This window comes from Typopeltis vanoorti, chromosome 3 (genome assembly GCF_054136105.1).
Source record: "Typopeltis vanoorti isolate ZY-2024b chromosome 3, IOZ_Tvanoo_1.0, whole genome shotgun sequence".
NCBI classification, from domain to species: Eukaryota; Metazoa; Arthropoda; class Arachnida; order Uropygi; family Thelyphonidae; genus Typopeltis; species Typopeltis vanoorti.
In genome coordinates this window covers 120,330,250-120,357,313 of record NC_143551.1, presented here as the reverse complement: position 1 = coordinate 120,357,313, position 27,064 = coordinate 120,330,250, and the positions used below count along the sequence as shown (strand labels likewise).

At 35.4% G+C, this 27,064-nt stretch overlaps 1 protein-coding gene across 3 annotated transcripts in view; it reads left to right on the top strand.

Moving 5' to 3' along the window:
• LOC150108520 (F-BAR domain only protein 2) overlaps nucleotides 1-27,064 on the top strand; it is a 521,764-nt gene that overhangs the window by 470,187 nt on the left and 24,513 nt on the right. For all 3 annotated transcript variants that reach the window (XM_090390828.1, XM_090390826.1, XM_090390825.1), the window contains 2 exons: nucleotides 892-1,024; nucleotides 14,405-14,607. In XM_090390828.1, coding sequence (XP_090246954.1) covers nucleotides 892-1,024; nucleotides 14,405-14,607 — 336 coding nt within the window. The remainder of the gene's footprint in view (nucleotides 1-891; nucleotides 1,025-14,404; nucleotides 14,608-27,064) is intronic.

The window sequence follows — 27,064 nt, the reverse complement described above, 5'->3', positions numbered from 1 at the left end:
AAAAATGGTTGAGAACATTATAAATGAGCCTCCATGACGAACAGATGGACAGAAAGAAAACAAGAATGTAGTGGAATGGTATATTGTTCTCTTACATATGGTTTGTGATGGACAAGACAAGCATATCACTAAGGAATAGTAAGTTGCTTTCTCCCCACTGAACAAGATTTAAGGTCTTCTTGAGATCTTGTTTAGTGGGAGAAAGCAACTTTATTACAATATTACTTATTTATTTGCTTTGTAGGACAGATGGAGAGATCAAGAAAGGTAACCATGTTGGTATAAAGGATGTAGAGAAAATGCAAATCAGGACTTGCAGCATACAAAAATGACCTACATTTACTACAATTTCTTTCACAGCAATCCAGAAGTCATCAGAAATGTTAAAAAAAAAACACACATTAGTACAACAAGAAGCAAGGTATGATCCTACATCATGTTTAGCCATCTTTCTTCAAAAAACCTGATGCACAGATTTCAGATGCCCTTTTCACATTGCTAATCATTATAATATAACATCAATCGTACATGTACATCAACATTGGTCTTTTTTTTTCTTTCAAATATTCTATATAACTATTTCATTAAATTGCTTATTGTTTAACTCAGTCATTGTGCTCTTCACTCTCCTGCCTAGTGCTCTTTTATTTCACTTTCCTGATGAAGTGTGGTGTAATATACTTGAAACTAAAGGTTTAAATTCAATTAAATAATTGGTTAGCAAAGGGCCTCCATATGGACTTAAATGTTTAGCACTTTAGTGATTGATGTGTTTTGCATAAAACTGGAAAGCTTATATTTAAGCTATTAATGTTTATTTTTCAAAAATTTGCTAAGATTAACAGTGGTATAAAAATTCTTTTTTTTTTTTCCTTTTTTTTTTTCTCTTAGGGATGTCAGCCAAAGTACAACAGAACAGTATGTGTATGAATTCAATATGCCAGCTCTAACTGGATTGCTAAGAAAACAGCATGAACAGACTCCAAATGCTTCATATTTTAATATTGATATTCTGAAATATCATGTAAGTGTAGCACAATCACTCTCTTGCTATAATTAACACATGGAGACCCAAGAAATAGTTTTATAATAACATTGTTGCTGTGAGGCTTTAAACAGGACTTTTTTTTTTTTTAATTACTAAATTTGTTATAGTGACCATGATGGTATTGATAATCTGGTGTTTTTAGTTTTGGGATTATTGAAAATATAACTCTGTATAAATAAACGTCATTATTTTAGCATATAAAAATTCTTAGCAGCAGAATTTATTAGGTTGCATCTATGCTACTGAAAAGCTTACTTTGTTTTTCTTGTCTGTAGGCTTTATTTTTAACAACTATATTAAAAAGATGTTCTAGATATGTGAAAAATTTGAAAGATTATTAAATGAGAAGAGTGATAAAACTTTTGAGAAGTATTCAAGAGTGAATAATGTAATCAAGAGTATTAATCTTTGAGGTAGAAAAGGCCATCAGAATCCTAAAATTCAGAAAAGCATATGGAAAGTCTGGAGTAGATGATATTTGAACAGAAATGTTCTAATATTGAAATTTAAGTTTTACAATGGCTACATACAGAATGCCTGGTTAAAAGGTCAAATTCCAGAGCTTTCAGATGCTGGAAATAATCAAGAAATCATGGAAATCTAGGATTGCTACTTGAGTTTTGTCGATCCAGAAAAAGCATGAGAAAAGTGCCAGGAGAGAGTTTTTTTGAAACTCTGCAGTTGTATGGATAAATGGAATATTATACAGAGCCTGTTTAGAATTGAAGGAGGGGGGGGGGTAAGAAGAACGTTTGATATAGAATCAGGCTTAAGACAAGGTCACACACTAACTCCAGTCTTATTCACCATCTATGTAGATCACATTATTAAAGATAGTGACTTTAAACCTTCTATCATAAACAGAGATACCAAACTTGGTTCTTTATGCAGATCTTTCTAAAAATCCTAAAAAAATCTAGTGCAAATATCCAGTATTCTTTAACTAAATTGAAACTAAATTTTAGCATGAAAAGTTGCCTTTTCATGTTAAAATTTGTTATTACTTTTAGCATGAAAAGGCAACAAAAAGGCTGTTGAAAGTTTTTTCACTTGGTTATACTATAAATTAAAGATACCAAGAAATTATATACTTGGTTTAATTCTTTATCCAAGTATTCCTTGCATACATGTATAATGCTATACATTATGGGAAGGGTAACTACCCAGACCAGTTTCGACCTTTATTGAGGTCTCATCTTATTAAAATACTCTGGATTAGAATCCAGAGTATTTTACCTTTACCACGAGTTGCCCCAGTCCTGAAAATACTTCAGGCACAAACTTTGTTTGCTTACACTTGAATGAAGGATTAAACTGAGTATATAATACCCGGTTTAATTGTTGTTGAAACCAAGTATTATATACTCGGAAAACTTTAATGTTGCATTAAAGATACCAAGAACAAATTTCTTGGTATCTTTAATGCAACAAAAAGGCCAAAACTGTGAAAATAGACAGGAACATGGAAAACTTAAATTGCATTCTCAGTGGAGAACTGAGACAAGAAGTAAAACATTTCAGCTATTTAGGCACAATTTTTAGTGCAGAAAAAAAATTAAATATTGAAATCAATAATAGAAGAAGAAAAGTAGGTGTAGTGCTGAGCTAGTTGAATAAATTTATCTGGAATAAGTAAGAAATGAGCCAAAATACTTAAACTAGCAGCACAAGACAATTTTCAAACCAGTCTTAACTTATTGATATGAGAGTTAGGTTAAAAATAAACTGTTGACTTATTATTAGGTTTAATGGAATGGTTACACTGCAGAGAATAATTAAACACACAAGTTTAATGGATCTTATGCTTCATCTGTCACACAGACATCATCAAGGTACAATCTTAAAATTGTATAAGCACACACAACAGTAACTGGAAAAGTTAGAGTAGAAACCCAAAGTCCTATGGGGGGGGTGCCCCTCTATGGGTCGGTTGAATGTGGGGACTGAGAATTAGTTTTCCAAATTTTGGGAAGCTTAGCACAACCAAATTTATTAAGATTAAGTTGGTTTTTCAAATCTGCTGCTTATTCTAAAAAAAAGTCTTTTGAGTTTGTATTTGTTGCAGTGAAGTTTTTTCCCAATTTGACCATGCAAAGTATCCCAGGCATGGTCAGCTAGACCATAGTTATGGCAGTGGATGTATTTCTTGTGTTCTTCTAGGCAGATGTTGTCAGATCTCCCAGTTTGGCCTTAATAAGAAGTTGAACAAGGAACCTTTTAAATACCTGGAACAGAGAGTGTAGGAAATCTGCCTCCATAACTATGGTCAGTCAAGTCTAGCTGACCATACCTGGGATACTTAGCACACAGTCACCGCAACAAATACAAGCTTGAGAGACTTTTTTTAGAATCAGCAGCAGATTGAAAAAACTAACCTAATCTTAATAAATTTGGTTGTGTTAAACTTTGAATACTTGGGAAACTTTAATTCTTTGGCCTCCACCCAACCACATCCACAGAGGGCATCCCTCATTGGCTTCTACTCTAACTTTTCTGCTTATTGTTTTGTGTGTTTTTATGTGTGCTTATATACAATTTCAAGTTGTACCCTAATGATGGCTCTGTGATTGAGATGAAATATAGGATTCATTAAACCTAATATTTGATTAAAACCAGTACACAAGCCTAAAAATATGTAGAAAAATTAGGTAAGTAAACATGCCTTATCTAATTTTAGGTAACCAATGGCATTAATGGCAGAAATTACATTAAAAATGAAGGTATTTGAAAGAAACTTGACATTAAATTATACTTGTCAAGAAATTGTGTTCTTGTTGAATCCTTTATCCAAGTGTCAGCAAACAAAGTTTATGTGTGAAGTATCTTCACGCTTAAGCTAGTTTTTTTTGAGAGTGATGAAATATCAGTTGCCTTGGTGCTTTGCATTATGGGATACCCAGAACAGTTTTGACCTTTATTGAGGTCTCATCAATGGAAGCCAGATCCAGGAAGATATAAAAGCTGTATTAATGCAGCAGGCATATATTTATCGTATACAAACAGTAAAAAGTATATCACATTATTAAAATACTCTGGATCATTGAATGCACTTCCAAAAGGAAGTGTTTTGCACTATCGATATTAAAGCAATTAATGTGAAGTCATCAGCCATTATGTACACATAGTCTATAAGTGGAAAAACTTTCTGAAACTTGACATTATTAACATTCAAGAATGTGCAAGTGGAGCTAAATCATATAGTATGGTCACTTAAACAATAAGAGAAGAAAGGTTAGCTAAACAGGTATTTGATACTAAGATAACATGAAAAATTGTTGACAGGAGATTAGTAATTATGCAAACTTAATCATTTGGTACAGTTGTGGTATCCTGTCTGCTCTTTAATAAATACCAGGAGTATTCGGAACAAAGGTGAGAAAAAATTTTTGGCATTGGTTAGTTGATCCTGGCCAAAAGTTATTGGCATTAGTGAGACATGGCTGACAGAAGATGGTATATAATTCGTGGGATAGAATGTGAAAAGTATAATGTGTTCATGGAGGATAGAGAGAAAAGATTGGCAAAGTGTTGTTGATGATAGCCAATGAACTGCAATCAAAGAGAGTAGAAGTGCAACTGCAGGCCAGTGAAAATAGCACGTTTAAAGCTATCTGGTGAGAGATAGAGGCCAGCTGAACAAAATATACAGTTGGGTGCTTCTTTATGGAAGCATCATCTTTTACTATCCACGTTATCTTTTCTACCAGGGATGAAAAAGATGATGTGAATAGTATGCATCAGCAAATAAGCTCAATGAATGGATGGTGGGTAATTATTATGCGGGATTTCAACTATGGCAATATAGATTGGGAGGAGATGACATATGGAAAGAAGGAAATGAAATTTACGCAGTTACTAAGGGATAATTAACTGAGACAGCATGTGGTAGAATGGGTTTGAGAGTGATCAATTTAGTAATTGCATCTGAGAATTTGTTTATAACCAGTATGATCATGTTGCCACCAATTGGTGATAGTGATCATATGGTTTGACCTGGGAGGTGGCTAAATGTGTGGAATTTTCGGTTATGGGGATATATGGAATTACAGAGCTGCCTAGATCAGTGCCATGGCATGTGAAACTGCAAGGGATGGATGTTGATAGTGCATGGGAAGTGGTAAAGCAGTGTTTAAGGGAAGTAATGGCAGACTGCATACCTAGAGTCAGGTGGGAGTTAATGGAAACCTAATTACCCACCATCCATTCATTGATGAATATCATCAATAAGATGCAACTGCAAAAAGAAAAAAAAAATGGAGGGAATTTAAAGAGAACGGTACTAGCAGACACATGATCAGTACAAAGCACAGGCCAGAAGGATAACCAATGTATGCTTTGTACTGCTCATATGTCTGCTAGTCACCTATCTCTTTGAATTAATGAAAGGAAATTAGCAGTGCAGGCCAAAGATAATCCCGAACAGTTCTTTCGATATGTTGCAAGTAAAAGAAAGAATATTTATGGCAGAATGATTTTGATGAATGCCAATGGTAGGGAGGTAACTGAATCAGTCGAAATAGTAGAATTACTAAATTAACACTTTGCAAGAGTATATCATCCAGGTGGTGATATTGCAGGAACGAGAGAGAGAAAGGCTTATATAGGAGCTGAGGTGCATAGCATGTTACAGAACCTTAATGTGAATACAGCTATGGATTGGAATGGTATACCAGCATGAGTTTTACGTGAAGGTGCTAGGGAATTATCAGTGCCTTTGACTACGTTGTTTAATCTAAGTTTCAGCTCTGGGTTAGTCTCAAGAAGTTGAAAGAGAGGGGGGGGGGGGAATAGTTCCATTGCATAAAGAAAGCTGAAAGCCTGATGTAGCAAATCACCAACCAGGATATCAGGAGTTGTCAAGGTACTGGAGAAGTTGGTCAAGAGCAAAATACAGGAATGGATAAATGGAAATGGGATACTGTATTGGGGGGGGGGGCACTGTGGATTTGTGAAGGGTAGATCATACCTCAGTAACTTGCTCATGTTTTATAATACAGTGACAGCTGAGTTGGATAAAAGTGATGGGTTTACAGTGATACTACTGGACTCGGCAAAAGCCATTGACAGCATACCACACGGAATTCTAATCAATAAACTGCAGCATGTGGGGGATGGATATAGGGTTGATGAGGTGGGTGAGAGAATGGTTGATGGAAAAGATATCAGAGAGTAGTTTATTCAGGAGTTAGTAAGTAGTAGTCCAGAAGAAGGCCTGTGACTAGTGTCATGCCACAGGGCTCTGTTCTCGTGCCACCACTATTTAACTTGTACATTAATGATATAGAAATGGATCTGAGAGGAACTGTTCAGTTATTTGCCAATGATGCAAAGTTGGGTAGAGCAATAGTTAATAGGGATGTCAAAATTTTTGCAGGATGATTTGGATAGATTGACAGACCGTCAAAGGAGATTGGATGTTAGTTTAATGTGGCAAAGTGTAAGGTTATGCATTTTGGGGTGAAAAGATTACCAGCTGTATACCATATTGATAGAATTGTACTCAAGGAAATTGACGAACCAGAGCTTTGGGAGTTAGTGGATAGGGAGTTAAAGTTTAGAGGACGCATAGCAAAAGTGATTAAAGCAGCTCATCAGATTACTTGGTTACAGAAGAATACTTTGACGAGCAGAGACAAGCAGGTTATTATACCTCTTTATTGAGTCTTGATAAGACCTCATCTTGACTACTGTGTGTAGATCTGGTCACCTGGGTTGCTTGGTGATGAGGAATAGGTGGAGAAGATCCAGAAGCAAGTGACTAAGATGGTAGATCTGTGGAATGAACCTTACGAAAACAGGTTGACAGGCAGAAAAGGGGTAATATGATTGAGACATACAAATTACTGAATAGTTTTTACAAGATTAATATAGGGGAAATTTTTCAGAACAGGTCTGGTGGTGGGAGAACTAGGGGCCATCCATGGAAATTGAGAAAGAGTAGTTAGCGAATTTGTTAGACATTTGCCTACAACAGAATTTTTTGTTTGTAAATTGCTTGCGTTTTGATGGCCGATTTGCCTGTACGCAGGATGAAAATCCCGAGTTCCCGGGAGAAAAACTCAGCCTTTTCCAATCAAAGGACACAGTGTACCATCATTCTTCCAGTTACGCTATGAAAGCACTTTTATATAAAAGTCAGCTATGTTTCACTAATGCCAATAACCTGTGGCCTGGAAGTGCCAACCAAGGCCAAAAATTCTTCCTTCTTGTTCCTAATACTTCTGGCATTAGTAGACTACTGTGCCCAGATATGGGCGCCAGGATGGGATGGGAAGGAGGTGGAGAGGATCCAGAGACGAGTGACCAAGATGATAGCAGGTCTATGGAATGAACCTTATGAGAACAGGTTGAACATTTGTGGGTTGCAGAAATTGGTTGATAGGCAGAAAAGGGGTGATATGATTGAGACATTCAAATTACTGAAGGATTTCTATAAAATTAATTCAGAAAATATTTTTGAGAATAGGACTGATGATGAGAGGACTAGGGGCCATACATGGAAGCTGGGCAAGAGTGTTAGAGCTAGGTTTTTTACTTGGAGAGTGGTGAATGAGTGGAATAAGCTGCCAGAGTGGGCTCCATGACTGTAAATGAGTTCAAGGCAAAGTATGATAGATACTGTGTGAATGTCGAATAGTTATTCTTGACATGATGTTAGTGCTTCCCTCGATAAGTCTATGGACTCCTTGGAGTTGCCCGTAATAATAATATATATATATATATATTTTTTTTTTTTTTTAATTGGGAATTACTGACTGTGATGTTTTTTAAAATTAATTCTTTTATTATATTTCATTTTGTGTTGCATTGTTGTTATCATACTGAAGATGTCTTTGATACTTAAGCAAAAATTTACAGCTTATAAATTTACTTCACTTAAGTTTAAGTTTCTGTCTTTAATTTTTTACAAACATGACAGCTTACATACCTATACTGAAGCAAACTCAAGTTTTCTAGAGAAAAAAAAAATTCTTGCTACCTCTGTACGAGATTTCCATTTGAAATTCCAGCCATGTCACAGTTACAGTTGGAATCAGAAATCATTGTAATGGAGAATATTTTTGCCAGTTTCTTGAGAATTTATACCTTGTAAATTTAATGAAAATGCAATCGTCATTTCATCACAAATATTCAAAACAAATCTGTTCACACTGGATCTCCTATGAACTGATCTGATGTTGCTTTTTTGCAGTTAAATCATTTAGAACTGTCATTAGTCCATGCAGAATATATATCTGAATAATGGGCAGTCTAAAAAAAAATGTGGAGTAATAAGAGAAGGATAATAACCATCATTTACTGGAATCTATTATCACTTGGTATATTGAAGACTACTAAATTCAGTGCAGTTAACATTTCATTGCTGATGTTTCTCTTTAAGAGTTTTCTTCTAAATTTTGATTTTGTTATTCACCACTGTTCTAGTTATCCCTTATGATTCTTTCTTCTAATATCAGTACAGTTTAAACATATACAAGTGCACTGTCATAACTTGAGTTTCATAGTAGGTTTCTAATGACTGTAACATTTTTGATAGAGATTCATCTGTTCATAATTAATCATTCAAAGAAATTCACACCATCCAGAATTCAAAAGTTGGCCATGATTTTTAAAAACAGTTGCTCATTTAACACTTTGCTTTCAGTAGAAATGAATATATTGATGCACTGATGTATCATATACCAAATCATCGAAGTCACTACACATGAATGCTTTAAAAAAAAAAAAAAATTGTGGTTGTCTGCAGTTATGTCCTCACATTGTAATATTACATTGTTTAATTGCATTAACACCTTACCTCATATCTGAAACTTTACATTTCACCATACACATACACATTATTCAAACTGCTTTGTATTTTTCCTTGAAACTTCAGTAAGAAAATTCATTACTTTTCTGTTACATTTTAAAGAGAGAGAAAGAAAAAACCATTCATCATATTCTGTTACATCATACTTAACACATCATATATGTAACATCTGAAAGCTACTGTGGTTATTCATAACAGATTAAATTTACAGTATTACTACAGGAAAGAATTTAATAGTTTCTAGTTTATCATACAGTGTGGTGCTTCAAGAATAACAATAAGGATGAGTGTTAAGGCAAGAGCATCTGAAAAAAAAAAGTAAATAGAATCCAGTATTAGATTACATAACAGAGGTCATTTATTCTTTATTACATATGCAAGTCTGATTTACTCAAGTCAGTATCATGTCTTTTATGAACCAGTAGATTCTGCCCATGAATGTTTTTTGAATGTCGTGTCTTTAAGTATTAGATGGATTTCATTGTATGGTACTTGAGTGTCATAGTATGAACAGATGAATCTCTCTCTCAAAAATGTTACAGTCATTAGAAACCTACTAATAACACTCAAGTCCATACAATGAAATCCATTTAATACTTAAAGACACGACATTCAAAAAACATTCATGGGCAGAATCTACTGGTTCATAAAAGACATGATACTGACTTGAGTAAATCAGACTTGCATATGTAATAAAGAATAAATGACCTCTGTTATGTAATCTAATACTGGATTCTATTTACTTTTTTTTTTTTTTTTTCAGATGTTCGTGCCTTAACACTCATCCTTATAGTTTTTCTTGAAGCGCACCATACTGTATGATAAACTATGAGACTGCTACCCTATTTATTGGAGGTCTGAAATGACTTGACAAATTCCACATTTTACCTCTAGAATAGTGATTCTAGAGGCAGAATTTGCCTAGCCCACTCACATAGTATTAATGTATGATGGATTTCAAACTTTCATTCATGGAATTCACATAAAACTACGCATCCCTAATTTTATTATTGGTTTACACATTGTATTGCATGCTGTATAGTTCACTGAATTTTCCATTGGCCAGATGGATTTCAATAAAATTTGATATTTGGGATCCTTGAAAAAGTTTAAATTACAGCAATGGGAAGATTTTTAAATGCCACTTCACACCACCATCCATTGCAAAAAAAAAAAAAAATAGGCATAATTAAAACTTTGTGAGAAAGGACATACTATATATCTAGTACACCAATTGCAAGAAATGCAGAATTACACTACCTGACACAACTTGCACTTAATGGTTTTGGACCCAAGACAATCGAAGAAATTCTTAATACAGCTCCTGCAACTCCCTTACTTAAACAAGATTTCAAGAATGCAATTACGCTGCTGTACATCAAAAATGTCATGAACAAAGTGGCTATGTTGCTCCGTGAGTACAACATAAAAGTGGCTTTTGTACCTTTACAAAAAATATCAAGATTCCTGCATCCACCAAAACTGCCGCATCATCTCATGAAAAAACCATGAGATTCATTGTTTTTGTGGCATTTGCTATGTAGGCCAGACAGGAAGGTCAGAGAAGATCCGAATGTCTGAACATGTAAAAGACATTGAGAAAAGAAGGGAGCACAAATCAGGTTTTTCATTCCACACAACCACTACTGGCCATCAAGTAATCTGGCAACAAACAAAAATGCTATATATTTATAATAATATTTCACAAGAAAATTTAAAGAAGCTGTACAAATGTTTAGGATCTCTGCACAGTGCAATAAAAATCAAGGCTTGATTTTACATCAAGTGTGGTCTGCTTTCATCAAAAATTTAACTGCCATGGACCTAGGATAGCACACATGAACCACAGAATATGACAACGACTAACAACGTTCCAACATGTATACATTAACAAATATATCATTTGCTTTCTGGTTTATCAATTTGCTTAACAGTTATGAAGTTATTAAAAAAACATCTAATGTGTGCAATTAATCATCAGTAAGCTTTTGTCGTGTAAAACGTTTATGTACCATTACCCCGATGATGTAAGTCTTAAGATGCACAAAACATGTCAGGTTTTTAATTTTTTTAATTGTTTATTTTTAATAAACTCTTTATATTATAATGTAGTGTCAATACCAAAAACTACCTGCAGAACTGCTTAACCACAGAAACCTATGCTACAAAAGTTCTTGAAATGATACAGAATAAGACTCTAATCTGAATGGATTGAATTTAATGAAATTTGGTATGTGGAACTTCTGCTGAAATGTATTGAGATTTCAGTTTAAATCAGACCATTTAAGTTACAAAATTAGGAAAAAATTTTTGAATAATGAAATTTACTTAGGATATTCGCTAAGATATTATGCTATCTCAATTTTGGCCTAAACCAGATTATTTTTAGTGGCAAAATTATGCAAACCACTCAAATGTTCAAATGACGAACTATCCATTACATGAACCAAAAATGACTCTAGCCCATTGCTGTAATGTCACTAAGAATGCTGTTGTGAAATTCAACCTTTTTATGATTGTCATCAATAATTTCCATGATTATTTTTCATTTGCCATGCTAAAAAAATCTTAATTTCATCTACAGTCGAGTGCCTTCAGGTCAATTCAGTTTTTGGTATAATTACACTTTGTCAGCACAAGAGTTTGTAACAAAGATTGCATGCAAAATCCGCAAAAATCACAAACTAATAATTCCAAATAAAAGCCTGTTGACGAGTTCATGCAGGGTTTTTTAATTTCTACTGAAATATGAAAGATAATAAATAATTTATAATCCCTTGGATATTTAAGCTTAAAATATCACACGTGAAACTTCCATGTGAAATCTGGTTTCTGAATTGGTCCCCAGAAATCTTGTAGTAGATTTCTTGAAAAGTCAGTTGGAAATTTTTTTTCCTTCCAAATTCACTAGGTCAAACCTAGTACTATAACAAACTGTTTCTTTTCTTTTTGTGGATTTGTTGTGGTAATGACATAGTTAGTCCTCAACTTACAATGGGGGTTCCATTCCTATGATCCCTTTGTAATTCGAAAAGTTCATAAGTCAGAAATCACTATATGAACCTTACATTTATGTTAATAATTAAAGTGCTAAAAGGTATAGATCTTTTGTTATATATTTAACTAATTTTACTCTTTGTATTATAGTGAAATAATGCAATGTGTAAATCATAACAAAATTACTGTACAGTATTATTACAGTACTGTACTATACTGCAATAAATAATGACATATGAATATACATATATGCTTCCTGCACTTACTAGTAATATAATCAGTGCTGGAACACATGGATCAAGAATAATTCTTCAAAGCTGCTTCTTTATTAATTGGTCTATTCATCAAAGGATGTAGGGGAGGTTGGGTCATCGATGAAAAATTCTTCAAATTCAAGAACTGCAACAAAACTTTCTGTGGTTGATTTGCTAGCTGCATAACTTCTGGTAGGTCTAGGCTCATCTTCAGGGAGTGGGGTGATAATAGTAGGAGCAAGCTTCTTTAAAAATTTGTCATTACATCCAACTTAGTCTACATAGTTTGCCTTTCTTTTCAGCATAAATTTCAAAAATTACAAGCCTATTACACCTTGCATCATTCAGATTTGCTAAATCTCTCCATGTTGGAGTCCATTTCTTCAAACAACCAAATTGCATTGTTGACAGAGGCAAATGACCCTCCAATTTTTCCACTGCAAACTTTTTGAGGGTTTGGCTTCTTGCTCTGCATTTTTGTAACTTTCTTGCTTTTAGCTCTATAAAGTATTCATATTCATTTCAGAGATTTATCATCTTTCACCGGATACTCCACTTTCAACCTCCAACTCAGCACCACTGTCTTGTCATCGATCTTTTATAAAGCATTCTCTTTGTTGAATCCTACAAATGTATCAACATACATTTTCAGCAGCTTCTTCCAAACTCCATCCATTCACTCCTCTATCACCTCACTCCACTCTGCATCTACATTTTTTGTACAATGCAAGATATTAGATTCCTTCCAAAAAAAGTCCATGAGGGTTTTCTCATCTTCAGTAACAGTGGTAGCCTGAACAAAAGTATTTCTTAAATAATATGCCTTCAAGGTAGATAAAATCCTGGTTAACAGGTTGCAGGAGTGTTAATGAGATAGTTGTCATAAGTGGCTAGTCATAAGTTGTATATGTTGTAAGTCGAGGAATGACCATATCCTATTTCTTTGCTAAATAGTGAACTGTAATCGGTATGACATTTCCTTGAATGATAAGTTGCAGTATGGTAGAAATTAGTAATTATTAATATAGTAATTTAGTGTTATAATGTTGAAAGAAATTCCTCACATAATATTAAGATACATTACACACCCATACATCATAAGTTGAGCTAAATATAAGTTTAGGCCCAGTAGATGTTTTGCTCCCTTGTTAAAGAATAGTGTATTTTTGATTGAAAAATCGTGTAGAATGTGAAAGAAGAAGCAGGGATTCAGTCTCCAGAGAAATATATTCTCAAAAGTTTCTTCACATGACTTTACAACTTACATATCTGAATGCAGAATAGTGTGGTGTCTACCTATTCTCAGATCTCAAGTTCTGCAGTAGTAAAAGATGAGCTTCTTAGTTGAAATCAAGGGCTACCCTTTTTTTCTAATCCACGTAGTCTTCATGCTCCAAGATTTACTTTTCACACGAATCCTCTGATATCTTTAATAACTTTTCAAACACCTCATTATTCCTCCCTCCCCAATATATTCACTTAAAAATTAAATACCATTCACTGTTATACTTCATGGGGAAAAACATAAGTATAAGCATTTGAAGCATAAAATTGCAGTAATAGACATATTGAGGAAGAATTTGATCATTAGCTTAAGGAAAGATACAAAAACTAAATTTTGGTGGTAAATAAATTTTAATTACTTTTGCAGTTTACCATGTTTATCAATATAAGAAATCATATACATACTTCAGAATCTTAGTAGTTTGCAATTAGAGGTGGGGAAGTTATCTTTTGTTTCAGATAATCTTGCCTAATAGTTCCCTGCTGTGAAATTCCCTTATTGCTGAAACACTGTTTATAATAGAAAGGGACATTATTAGACCTTATGCAAGCATGGTGAAATTGACTTGAGTATAGTTCAGAGTATTTTAATTTCCACAAAATACATATCAGTTTATGGAAAACACATGCAACAGATAACATAGTGTGGGCACAAGGCTGATTGCCTTATATTGTTATGATCAGGTTGAATGATAATGAACTCCTTAAAATTTTGAATAGGTATTAAATTAAACTAAGAAGACAAATGCATATATTACATAACCAGAGTTAGAATTAAAATAACATATTAAAAATTTCTTTAAAATAAAGTGCTTAAGATTTATAAAGGCATATTGCTGTTAGTGTAATTTGGTGCTTTGCCAAGAATTGCAAGTTGGCAGCCCTTATAAAATTAGTGAAATAAGTGAGTGATTCACAGTAGCTTAATAAAAGCCACAATTTTAATCTAACATTATATATAAAATATTTAATCTAACATATAATATTATAGTTATGTCGTATCAATTCCAGATCAAAGCTGCTGTAGGAGCCAGAAGTACACCTCTTCACCTTGTTGCCTATTGGAAATGTGAGCATTCAACTACAGATCTCAGGATAGATTTTAAATACAATTCTTCAGCTCTGGCAACCATGGCACCTCTTACTAATATTAATATTATTGTGCCAGTAGATGGAGGGGTTACAGAAATGCAATCCAAACCACTTGGTATTTGGTAAGTTTTGTTAGCATTATTCAATAGTTTGTCTTTAGTGAAATTTAATCTCTCTCTCTTTAAATAGTCCAGTTGTCATATTGCTTTTCATGTTCTTACATATAAAATTAGTTACTTTTTACATAACTTTTAAATGATAAAGTAGATATAATTTTGTGAAACTTATGTAAAAATATATATATATATATACACACACACACACACACACACCAATATATACTATTGCAGAGGTTGTGAAAACATCTCAGAGAATTGAATCAATGTTGAAAGAAATGTTGACTACAAGAGATAAAAGTGTGCTGTTGCATTGTATAATGCTTTGATCAGACCACATCTGGATTTCTGTGCTCACATCTGCTCACTGGGATTTGAAGGGGATGAAATAAACCTTGGAGAGGATGCAGACAGATAACACATAATATCAGGGCTGTACAACATTGATTATGAGGATAGACTAAGGGCATGCAGGCTGCAGAGTTTGCTGCATAGAAGGCAAAGAGGGGAAGGGGGTATGATCAAAACATTTAAGCTGTTGAAGGGTTATTATTATATTAATCCTGAAGAGATTTTTCATATGTTAGGATGAGAGACAGGAGCAAGGACAAGGAACCATCCCTGGAAGTTGCAAAAGAAGGTGGTGAGTAAAATAGTAAGAAGTAAAATTTTTGCATGGAGAGTTGTAGGAGCATGGAATGCATTGCCTGAAAGGGTGGTGAACATGCAGACTGTGGGTGAGTTTAAGGAATGGTATTATAGACTGTGTTGACTAGTGCTGACCTCCAACAATTTTCCTGACCCTCAAGGAGTTTTGTGACTCCTTGAGGGTCAGGAAAATAATAATAATAATAAGAGTTTGTAATAAAAAAATTAAATAAATTAAAAGAAATAGATGATTTGTCTCCACCCAGAGATCTATATTAAGCCTAGTTAAGATACTTAAATAATAAAAATAAATAAACTAGTATGAAAGCTAGCAAAGGATAGGATAGATGGGATTGAGACTTGCATGCACAATCAGATGAAGATACAAAATTCAACTGGACTAATCCGTGGCTGACCCTGACCTTGCATTAGTGAGGTTATGAAAAATCTGGAAATAACAGGGCTCTGTTATTACAGTTTGTAGTGGCAAATATGGTAAAGATGATATTCTCTTACTTGGTTATTAGTGTGGATATGATCTGCTGTAGAGATTGTTTCTGTGAAGCCTACTTGTTAATATAGCTGTTCATCAATGTTCCCTATAAGCAGCTGTGCATGTGTGCACACACTAATCAACAAGGGATTACATGCATCTAGTAACTCCAAACATGCATAATTTCTGCTTTTAGAATAGTCAGTAATTTTTAAATGTACTACTGTAAAAACGGATTATATGAGGGTTGTTTGAAAAGTTTGGTAAAAAAATAAATGAAACACTTTTTTTTTTTGGAAAAAATCACCTTTATTTCTCAACATAATCTCCATCGAGGTCTACACATTTGGTCCAGCAAGTTTCCAATTTTTTCATCCCATCTAAAAAGTAGGATTTGCCAAATTATGCAAAATAGTCATTGATTGCCTTGATGACATCCTCATTCAAAGAAAATTTTTTCCCACCGAGCCAAATTTTTAAGTTTGGGAACAAGAAAGTCCCACAGGACCAATTCCAGAGAATATGGTGGATGTGGAACCAATTCAAACCTCAATTCATGCAATTTTGCCATTGTGACGGCCGATGTGTGGGATGATGCATTGTCTTGATGAAAGAGCACTTTTTTGTGCACCAATCTTAGCCATTTTTTCTTCAGTTCTTCTTTTAAACAGTCCAACAATGATGCATAATAGACTCTTGTTATTATCTTACTCTTTTCCAAACAGTCTATCATGATAATTCCTTGGGAATCCCAAAAAACTGGCCATCATCTTCCCAGCTGACAAAATGGTCTTTGCTTTTTTTTTGGTGCTCTTTCACTGGGCATTGTCCACTTTTTTGACTGCTGCTTGGACTCAGGTCTGTAGTGGTGGATCCAAGTTTCATCTACAGTAACGAATCGATGTAAAAATTCCTGCGAATTGTGTAAACATTGCCAAACACTGCAATAAAATGTCTTTTTGCATGCATTTTTGATTGACAGTCAACAATTGCAGCACCCATTGCACACACATCTTTTTCATGTGCAATTTTTCGTTCTGGATATTATACACCCGTTCAGTTGAGATACCTACAATCTCAGCAATCTCACGCACTTTCACTCGACGGCTTCTGTAACAATACCATGGATTTTGTCAATCATTTCCTTCGTAATGACCTCAGTCAGGCATTCGGAGAGCGCGTCATCTTCGATGGACTTAAGACCATGTTTAAACTCATTTATCCAAAAATAAATAGTCTTTAATGCAGAGTCCCCATGAACTGCATCTAACTTGGCTTTGATCTGCGCGGCTGTCTACTTCTTCAAATAAAAGTGTTTTATCACTGCATGAAACTCGTTTTTCTCCATTTTTATGTAAAATGTGAACACAGTCATTTTAAATGTTTGCCAAACGAGAACTATGTGTCGCACGTGGCTAAAATTTTTCCAGGGATCATGAAAAAGATGATACATGTTGACACTGGTATGAATGAACGAATTGTGTCGCCATCTATTGGAAAATTTTACCAAACTTTTCAAACAACCCTCGTAGGATAAATCATACTTGTCACTTATTTTATTTAGTAATTTCTCCAGTGTTTACTACAGTATCATTCTATCCCATTCCAACTTAATATGCTCTAAATAGTTACCTGTAGTCTGCACTATATAGACAAACTGACAATGAGATAGCAAGTTTCAGAGGAATATATTTGTTTAAAGCAGTGGTCTCCAAAGTGGTTGATATCGACTCCCAGGGGTCGATAGAAAAATATAAGACATCATTGTACGGGTAATATTTGATTTGGTTAACTTGTGTTACCTCCATCCTGAATGACAACGCAATTAAGAGTGAATCGTGGGAAGAGTGACATGAATAGGACCTGTAAGATGGAGCAAGGTCATGAAAATAGTTATGGAGGCCAGTCAAGTAGGCCAAAATGACGTATTTACCAATAAACAGATGTCGGTGGTTCCTGTCCAGCTGGCACGGCAGGAGCGAGATTGCAACACATGCACGGTTGCTTATTTACTTATTCTTACACGTATTCGATCCCAGTCTCATTTTTGCTCATCGACATGCAAGTGAGCGTTAAAGTTCTAAAATTCATCAACATACATATAATTCAATTGTTATTCATTCATGAACTAAACTTCTCTATGTTGAAGAGTTGAGAAGGGCTGGTAGTTTTGTACATCCTATAGAAATACGTGAGTAGGTATATTATTTAGACTTATTACTTTTGCTTACTGACTTCAATTTTAATTATTTTGTTACAATCCCAGTAACCACAATGGCAGCTTCAGATTCTAAAAATGATCTTGAAGCTAAAACGCTTTTTAAAAATAGGACTTTAAGTTACATTTGGACGAATATAAATGTTGTAGAAAAATATCCAAAAACTTTCTGAAGTGGTACTCCCCTTTTTGCTTGCATTTCCAAGCTTGTACATGTTGAAGCTGGTTTCAGCCATGTTAATTCCATTTTAACAAAACAAAGAAATAAACTAGATATAGAATTCCATGGTGATTTAAGGCTGAAACTTACTAATTTTGAACCCAACATTGCTAATCTTGTCAAGAGTCACGAAGCAAATTCTTCATATTGACATTAGTAAATTGTATGCTAAGTTAATAAAAGTCTTATTTTCATATATATAAGGAAGATTGTATTATTGTTATTTTGTTATCTAAATTAAATTTTATATATTATTTATCCCTCCTATCAAATATGTAATGTTAAGAAGAACACCAAAAACGTATCCCTTTGATGTTAAGCCAGTACAATAATATATATATTTTATTATTGTAATAAAATATATTTTATTACAATATAAACATACAGTAAACACTGTAACTATAAAATAAACAATCTAAAAACTCACATAAGCATCTTTTTTGCTTGTTTTATTATAATTACGTAATGGTAAAAAGGGGGGGGGATAAAAAAAAAGTCGAGAAACTCTTGAAGGGGTCGACGGTCAAAGAAATTTGGCGACCTCTGGTTTAGAGTGTCTACTCTCTTGACAGTACAGTCAATCGAACTCATTCAAACTGTGATGGATTTTTGTTGCTATGCAGATTTAAGTGAATTAATTTAGTGCTCACAATTTTACAGGTCATCATAGATGAAAAAAAAAGGGCAGCATTAATATTAGAAATATTACACTTAACAGTTTTAGTGTGTTAAACCCTCACAATGTTAGTTGATTGAAATTAAAGCAGAAAAGAACCTGAAATCTGTTTACATTTTGAGTGGCTAAACAAATATGTTGAAACAGCAATGTTCAAAGAACACCATGTGAATTACATTTTGTAAAATATTTAGGTATGATGAGGATATCTAAATGTTAGCTCTTATAGAAATATTTAAATACAATGTACAAGATCTTTTAATAATGATGTCACCAATATCAGTTATATCAAATTAATTTTAGCTATTTTGAGCTAAAATAGCTAAAATTACTAAAATAGCTAAAAACAAGCTACTGCCGTAATACTTAGAGGAAGTATTACTGTGCATCTTCCATAAATCTTGTGATTCTGTTTAATATAATGAATATAAACATTTTGGACAGATGTGATGAGAAAATGATTGTTATCACAATTATCTATATAATTATTGATATCATCTCTGCTGCCCTTTTTTGTATAATAAGATAATCATTGATTTATGCCATTGGAAATTTCTTCTGTACTTAAAATATCATGGAACATATCCAGTATGGCTTTCACCTCAAGGGCTCATTTTAGTGAGTACGGTCATGGCAAACTCGAGGTACCAGATGCTGGACCATGCCTTACTTCATGTAATATACATCTGTTATATTATTCTATAGACTGGTCTTGCTCCTTCCCCCTGATGCTATTAGAGTATTTGAGGGCTAGGGGTGAATCTTTCCTAAGTCATTTCATCTTATGCAGCAACCGAAGGAGGCAAGCTAGCTTCGATAGGTGCCAGTCCCAAGCCTGGATAAATGGCGAGGGTTGATGTCAGGAAGGGCATCCGGTCGTAAAACTTCACTGCCAGCTCTAGCTATGATATGAGTCAAAGAGAAAATGATATAAGGGCTAGGGCGTACCCCTTAAGCGACGTGCAGCCACATCACCCTACAGCTGCAAGAAGTGGACGAGGGCTACCGCATCAAGGGCGGGTGTGGTTAAAGAAGCGAGTCCAGCAGGTGGAGAGGATGTTGCGAGTGGGAACACTGAATGTTGGAAGCATGACTGGAAGGGGAAGAGAGTTGGCAGACATGATGAGGAAGAGGAAGTTGGACATTTTATGTGTGCAGGAGACAAGGTGGAAGGGGGAAAGGCAAAGGAACTGGGAGATGGATATAAATTATTCTACTCTGATGCGAATAACGAGGGCAGAATGAAGGGCGAAGAGTGCTGGAAGTGGGTAGAAGGAACGACAGGATCATGCGAATGAAATTGGGTCCTGGAGAAGAGCGGTGGTCGTATTATGTGTATATGCCCCACAAGTTGGCTGTACAGCAGAGGAGAAAGATGAGTTCCAGAATGTGTTAGATGAAGAAATGAGGGAACTGGAAGAAAACGAGATGGTGATTGTCGGAGGAGACTTGAATGGACAGATAGGGAGACAGAATAGAGACTGTGAAAGGGTGCATGGTGGCCATGGAGTGGGAATGATGAACCAGGAAGGAGAGAGGGTTGTGGACTTTGCAGTAGCGTTTGATCTGGCAATTGTGAACTCATTTTTCTACAAGAGGGAAGAATAACATTTAGGAGTGGTAACAAAAGTTCACAAATCGACTACATTTTGACTAGAAGAAAACATCTTAAGGTTGTGATAAATTGTAAAGTAATTCCAACAGATCAAGTGGCACAGTAACACCGACTGCTGTGTGCAGACTTTAAAATAAGATCAAAGATAAGAACCTCTGGAAGCCATGGGATGAAGACAATTAAGTGGTTTCGCTTAAAAGAAGAGAGTGTGAGGAATCGTTTTAGGGAGAGGATGTTAGAGAGGATTTCGGATGGACTGGAAAGTGTACAAGATTGATGGAAACATAATTCAAAAGTAATCCTGAGCTGTGCAATCGAGGTGCTTGGTGAGACATCTGGAAAGATTAGAGAGCAGAAGGATGGTTGGTGGTGGAATAATAATGCACAAATGGCAGTGACAGCTAAGAGGAAGGCAAAGCAGAAGTGGGATGAGTCAAGAGTGGAAGAGGATAGAGAGGTGTACAGAGAGAGAAAGCAAGAAGCCAAGAGAGTTGTGGCACAGGCGAAGTCCATGGCCTATCAAGATCTGTATGATCAATTAGAAACAAAGGAAGGACAGAGAAAAATTTACCAACTAGCGAAGTGTAGAAATAAAGCAGCAAAGGACATCTTACATGTGAGGCAGATCAAAGATGCTGAAGGAAGAGTATTATGGAGGGATGTGGACATAAGAAACAGATGGAGAATATACTTTGAGGGTCTTTTGAATGAGGAAAATGCAAGGACTCACAGAGAAGATGGGCAGCCTTCTGAGGGGATGGTGCAGAACATCAGTAGAGTGGAAGTGACGGAGGCCTTGAAGAGGATGAGGAATGAAAAATCGGTGGGCCCCGACAGGATTCCAGTGGAGGCATGGAAGGCACTGGGGGAAGAGGAATTGACCTCATGTGGGACCTGTTAATAAAAGTTTGTCAACAGGAAAATATACCCGAGGAATGGAGTGAAAGTACTCTTGTTCCCATCTATAAGAGTAAAGGGGATGCACAAGACTATAAGAATTACAGAGGAATAAAGTGTTGATGTCCCACACAATGAAAATCCTAGAGAGGGTTCTTGATGGAAGACTGAGGAAGGAGATGGAGATTGCAAAGGAGCAATTTGGCTTCATGCCTGGTCGATCGATGACAGATGCTATCTTTGGGTTGCGACAGATGATGGAAAAGTTTCGAGAGAAGCAACGGGAGCTACATCTGGTATTTATTGATCTGGAGAAAGCGTATAATAGAGTGTCGAGGCAAGAAGTCTGGAGGTGTCTGAGGGAGAAGAAGGTTCCAGAGAAATATGTCATGTTGGTGCGGGAGATGTACAGAAATGTCAAGACAAGTGTTCGGAACTGTTCAGACCTGTCAAGTAACGGTTGGCTTGCTTCAAGAGTCAGCATTAAGTCCGTTTCTGTTTAACATTGTGATGGAGGTGTGTGACAGAGGAGGTGAGAGAAGATGTGCCTTGGACAATGTTATATGCAGATGACATCTTGCTGTGTGCAGATTCAAGAGAAGAAATGGAAACTAAACTGGAAAGATGGAGAAAAGTACTGGAAGAGAGAGGTATGAGACTGAGCAGAAGTAAGACAAAGTATATGTGTTACACGGTGCGCGGCAGCCAGGGATGGAGCTGGAAGGAAATGTCATCAGGTAGGTGAGGGACTTTAGATATTTAGGTTCAACAGTGGAAGAAGATGGAGGAGCTGAGAAGGAAGTGGGATGCAGGATACAAGTGGGTTGGAGGAACTGGAGGGAGATGGCTGGAGTATTATGCGATAAGAGTGTGCCGATCAATCTGAAAGGCAAAATCTCTAGGACAGTAGTGAGGCCAGTTATGACGTATGCTATAGAAACTGTGGCCCTGAGGAAAAATAACATCAGCAGGATGGAAGTAGCAGAGATGAGAATGCTTAGGTGGATGTGCAGTGTGACCAGAAAGGATCGTCTGAGAAATGACTGTAAGGGGAACAGTGAAAGTTACGAACTTAGAAGCAAAGATACAGGAGGCAAGGTTGAGATGGTTTGGGCATGTGATGAAGAGGGAGGATGAATATGTGGGAAGAAGGGTCATGCAGATGGATTTGCAAGGAAGGAGGAAGCGTGGTCGGCCAAAGAAGAGATGGAGGGAGCTGGTAGAAGAGAGAGGACTTGAGGATGAAGAACTTGGATGTGGTGACAGCCCAAGACAGGAGGATTTGGAGGAGACTCATCATCAACAGTGACCCTCCACTTAAGTGGGAGAAGCTGCAGAAGAAGAAGATATCCAGTATGGCTTTATGAAGCTGTGAACCTCTTGATCCAGCAGCCCCAGGACTTATTATTCATTTGCTGACTTGAGGGACCGTCTGTAATTCTTCTATTATGATTGTGGGTTCTGTATTATCTAAATTTAGTAGAGGATCTATATGTGTCTCCACCTGTGTATAGGTCCTGATGAAAATCACTCCATGCTTTATTTTTTGTTCTGTTGTGTTGTGTTGTACTCTGTGTGTTGAGGCTTAAGTGTCATGAAGTCAGCATGTTGAAGGCTTAATGGATTGCATACAGCACTCGGAAAGGATTAAAACATATTTTAATACTTCCTATATTTCGTCTCAGTCACTGAGACATCTTCAGGGATTACAAAAAAACTAATGTAACATGTACACAAATACCACACAATACTAAGCTAACCATGTTGGTGACTCTAAAGTCCTATCTAGGTGGTGCTCCCTCTATGGGCGATTGTAGGTGACCTAGAATGTAAGGTGGAATCTCTGATGATTAATGTTTCCCAAATCTTCGGAAGTTTTATACAACCGTATTTATTCAGATTTCGTTGATTTCTGAGAGCTGCTGCAAATTCTAAAAATAGTTCTCTTTTTTGAATTTACTGTGGTGGAGCATGGTGGTTTTTTTCCAAGAGATCCTGTAGGTTGTAACCAAGACATGGTCAGCCAGGCCTGACTGACAATGTCAGTCAGGCCTGGTCAGTCAACCATAGTCGTGGTTGCAGATATCACTTGTGTTCTTCTAGGTGGATGGTTGCTGATCTACCTGTCTGTCCAAAGTACACCAGCTTACAGGAACAGGGTACTTTATACACTCCAGGCACTGAGAGAGGAGGGAGCTGATCTTTTGTGGAACGGATAAAGGTAGCAAGTTTGCGATGTGGCTTAAATGCTGTGTGAAGGTTGTACTTTTATATATAAAAAAAAAAAAAAAAAAAAAAAAAAAACTATGCTCTACCACAGTAAATTCAAAAAAGAGAGACTATTTTTAGAATCTGCAGCAGCTCTCAGAAATCAACCAAATCTAAATAAATACAGTTGCATAAAACTTCCGAAGATTTGGGAAACATTAATCATCAGAAATCCCTCCTTACATTCTACAATCGCCCATAGAAGGCTCACTACCTAGATAGGACTTTAGAGTCACCAACGTGGTTAGCTTAGTATTGTGTGGTATTTGTTTATATGTTACATTAGTTTTTTTGTAATGCCTGAAGATGTCTCAGTGACTGAGACGAAATATAGGAAGCACTAAAATATGTTTTAATCCTTTCCAAGTGCCGTATATAATCCATTATGCCTCTAACATATTGTATTGTACTATTCCTTGGTTATTTTTCGATTTTGAAATCCATTTTTTTCATTTAACTCTAGTTTGAGCATTTACAGAAATTTCTTCACTAATATGTTTTGAATTTTTTATATTATATTTTCCGATGTCATTTTTTATTTCTTTTCTAAGTTTTACATTTCGACAGATTCTATGTTGTCTGTGCTACTTCTGTACATCTCCATTTCCTTGATTCTTTCTTTCTTTTTTTTTTTTTTTTTTTATTAGATCAGATGTCCATAAAGTAAGTTTATCTCTGGATGTTCTATTTGCTGGTAATGATTTATTCATACTTCTTTCCATTATTTCCTCAATTTTTTTCTTTATGGTTTATCATAGCTTCACCTTCTGTTGTGGTTTTTTTCCATTGCCAATCAGTCTCAGTCTCTCTCTCTATCCTATGATCACTATCATGGTTAAACTGTATGACAAAAAAGATACATCTACATTTTTATGTTCGCCAATTCACATATCAATAAAAATGGTGATATCAAATTAAATTTAATCAGTTTCATTGATAACTTCTCCATTTGGTGATCTCTGGATCCACTTTCATTTGTTTCATTTTTTAAATAAAGTATTTATTACCTACATACAATCTGTGGCTCTTCAAATTCATCTAGTTCTGCTGACTTCCACAGTTTAGATTTTTGATGACTTTTTATACCTCAAATATTGCTATGTATTCCTGATTGCATTTTCATGAATAGTCTATTCATTTGGCATTCTGTCAAATTGCTAAAAAATCTAAGATAGCTTTGTATTCTGTTTTTGTCAGCCTTTATTATCTCTGATTCCTCTTACAGTACTACTTCCTCTGCTTCCTAGTCTTTTCAACTTTGAAACATTTTGCTGTAGTCCTAATGTTTATCTTTTTTGTATCCTAAACATGTGTGAAGATATTGCTATCAACAGTGAAGTCGTACATGTCTTTGTTGGAACAGGGTGTTAGTGATGACCAGTCTTGTCCTGAACAGAAGAAATCCAACTACTAGCTTTGCTTTTATCTCCAAATATTGCTAACACATTTCTGCATGTCTGGTATTCATTTTTCATTCTGCTGTATGGATTTGCAAGGATCAATTTTTCCTTTTTCTTTGTCAGCTGCTTTCTCCAGTGACTTGAAAAATTTTCCCATTTCTTCCTTAGGTAGAACCTTCTGGGATCATAAGCACAAATAAATCTCATTTTTGAATTTCTCATTTTGATATCTGTCTATATAACTACTTTATTGCTTGCCATTCAAGAAATTTGTGTTCAGCATTGAATACTGTAGTTATGCCTTCCTTTCCCGATTATTATTGCCTGAATATAACATCTTGTAGTTGTTATTTAAGAGACTCTCACCTGTTTTTGTTTCTTCCTTGTTTCAGTAATACCAGTTATGTTTTTGTAGTACTTCTCTAATTCTTCTGCTAATGCCACTTCTTTCCATTGATACCTATGAAAACAGCATAGTTCTTGTTTAAGTAGGTGAATATCCAGCTGGCATGACATTTTATCTTGTTGTATCATCATTGTCTTTTGGTTTATGGCAATACAGAATACAGTTTGGTTGGCCAAATCCCAAATTACCAGCCCATCCTCATTCATTCACATATCCAGATAAATATCCTAAAAGAGTGCACTACTAGAATTTGAGATCGGACATTAGGTTAGAAGCCCTGGTCAGTTCTCCACCTTCCTTAAAAACTATGTGGAGGTCTCCTCCTAGTTATCTAGCTTTCACCCCTAATTCATAATGGCCATTTAGTGAAAAATGCAAAATATCCATTCATAAGTTAATTGGACATCAAATTTTAGATTGTCACTCTGCTCCTTAGTGATGTGCCACACCAATCCTCACCAGGTGGTCCTGATGCTTTTCTGGAGGCTTCAACTCTTTGAAAAGTAGTCATTCCAGATGCACCATCCACCCATTTCATTGGGTGGGAGGGGAGATCTTCATCTTTTTCCAGAGACTTTACCTTCTATTACTGTTTTGAGAAGTCCTTCCATTCTTTCAATGTGTCCAAAGTATTTCAACTTTCATATATCTGTACACTTAAGGAGTCTTAAAATTCTACCAATCCTTTCTATTTGCCTGCCTTTCAGTATATGAGACCCTTGACAGTCTCCTATAACACCACATCTCAAAAAGCAGCTATCCCTTTTCCCTAACACTTCTTTAGGTTCCAAGTTTCACATTCATAAGTTGCTATTAAAAAAACAACTGAATTAGCTTTGTTCCTGCGAAGATCATTCCATCCTTCCAGATTTTAGACAAGCTTCTGATGTTTTTTATTCAAATATAGTGGGAAGCTATTTAGTGATGATGGTGGTTATTTGGGATTATGGCTGAGGCAGTCAAGGGAAGCCATTTGAACAAATTTGTAGAGAACAAGAGAGATCAGCTGAAATACCAAGTAAGCAGTGTATGTAAGATAGTGTTCAAACTAATTTAATTATCCTTACAATATCCGACACATCCCTTGAGGGGTATATGCCAGAAAATTATGATTTATTATTTGAAAGATTCCATGCATAGCACAAATGAATAATATATATATATATATATATTCATATTTAGTTATACTGACTATAACCGAGGCTAGAATAACAATTAAATTTATTCAAAACGTAACATGTTTCATCGGATTGTCTGACTTCTTCAGGCTTGGGAACATAGAAAGCAAATAAACACTATAAGAAACATCGTATCACTATACAAATGACTATTCTAAAATTCAATTAGTTTTGAACTGTAGCTACAGTCCGTGTTGAAGTTCTATTGTTAAGCAGCTGCGTGAGTCTGATTTCACGAGTGTGCCAATATCGGATAGCAGAGCTGAAAGAGTCCGGTAGATTATAGCCAAGGTTATTATTTATGTGATGAGGGTCTATAACAATTTCCTTAGGCTCGACTATGCGGCGCTTCACCTCGTCACGGCATATATGAAGGTTTGAGGTTGTTGTCCAGTTTATCTCATGTTGACGGCCTTCATCATTTGTGCTTACTGAAAACAGTAC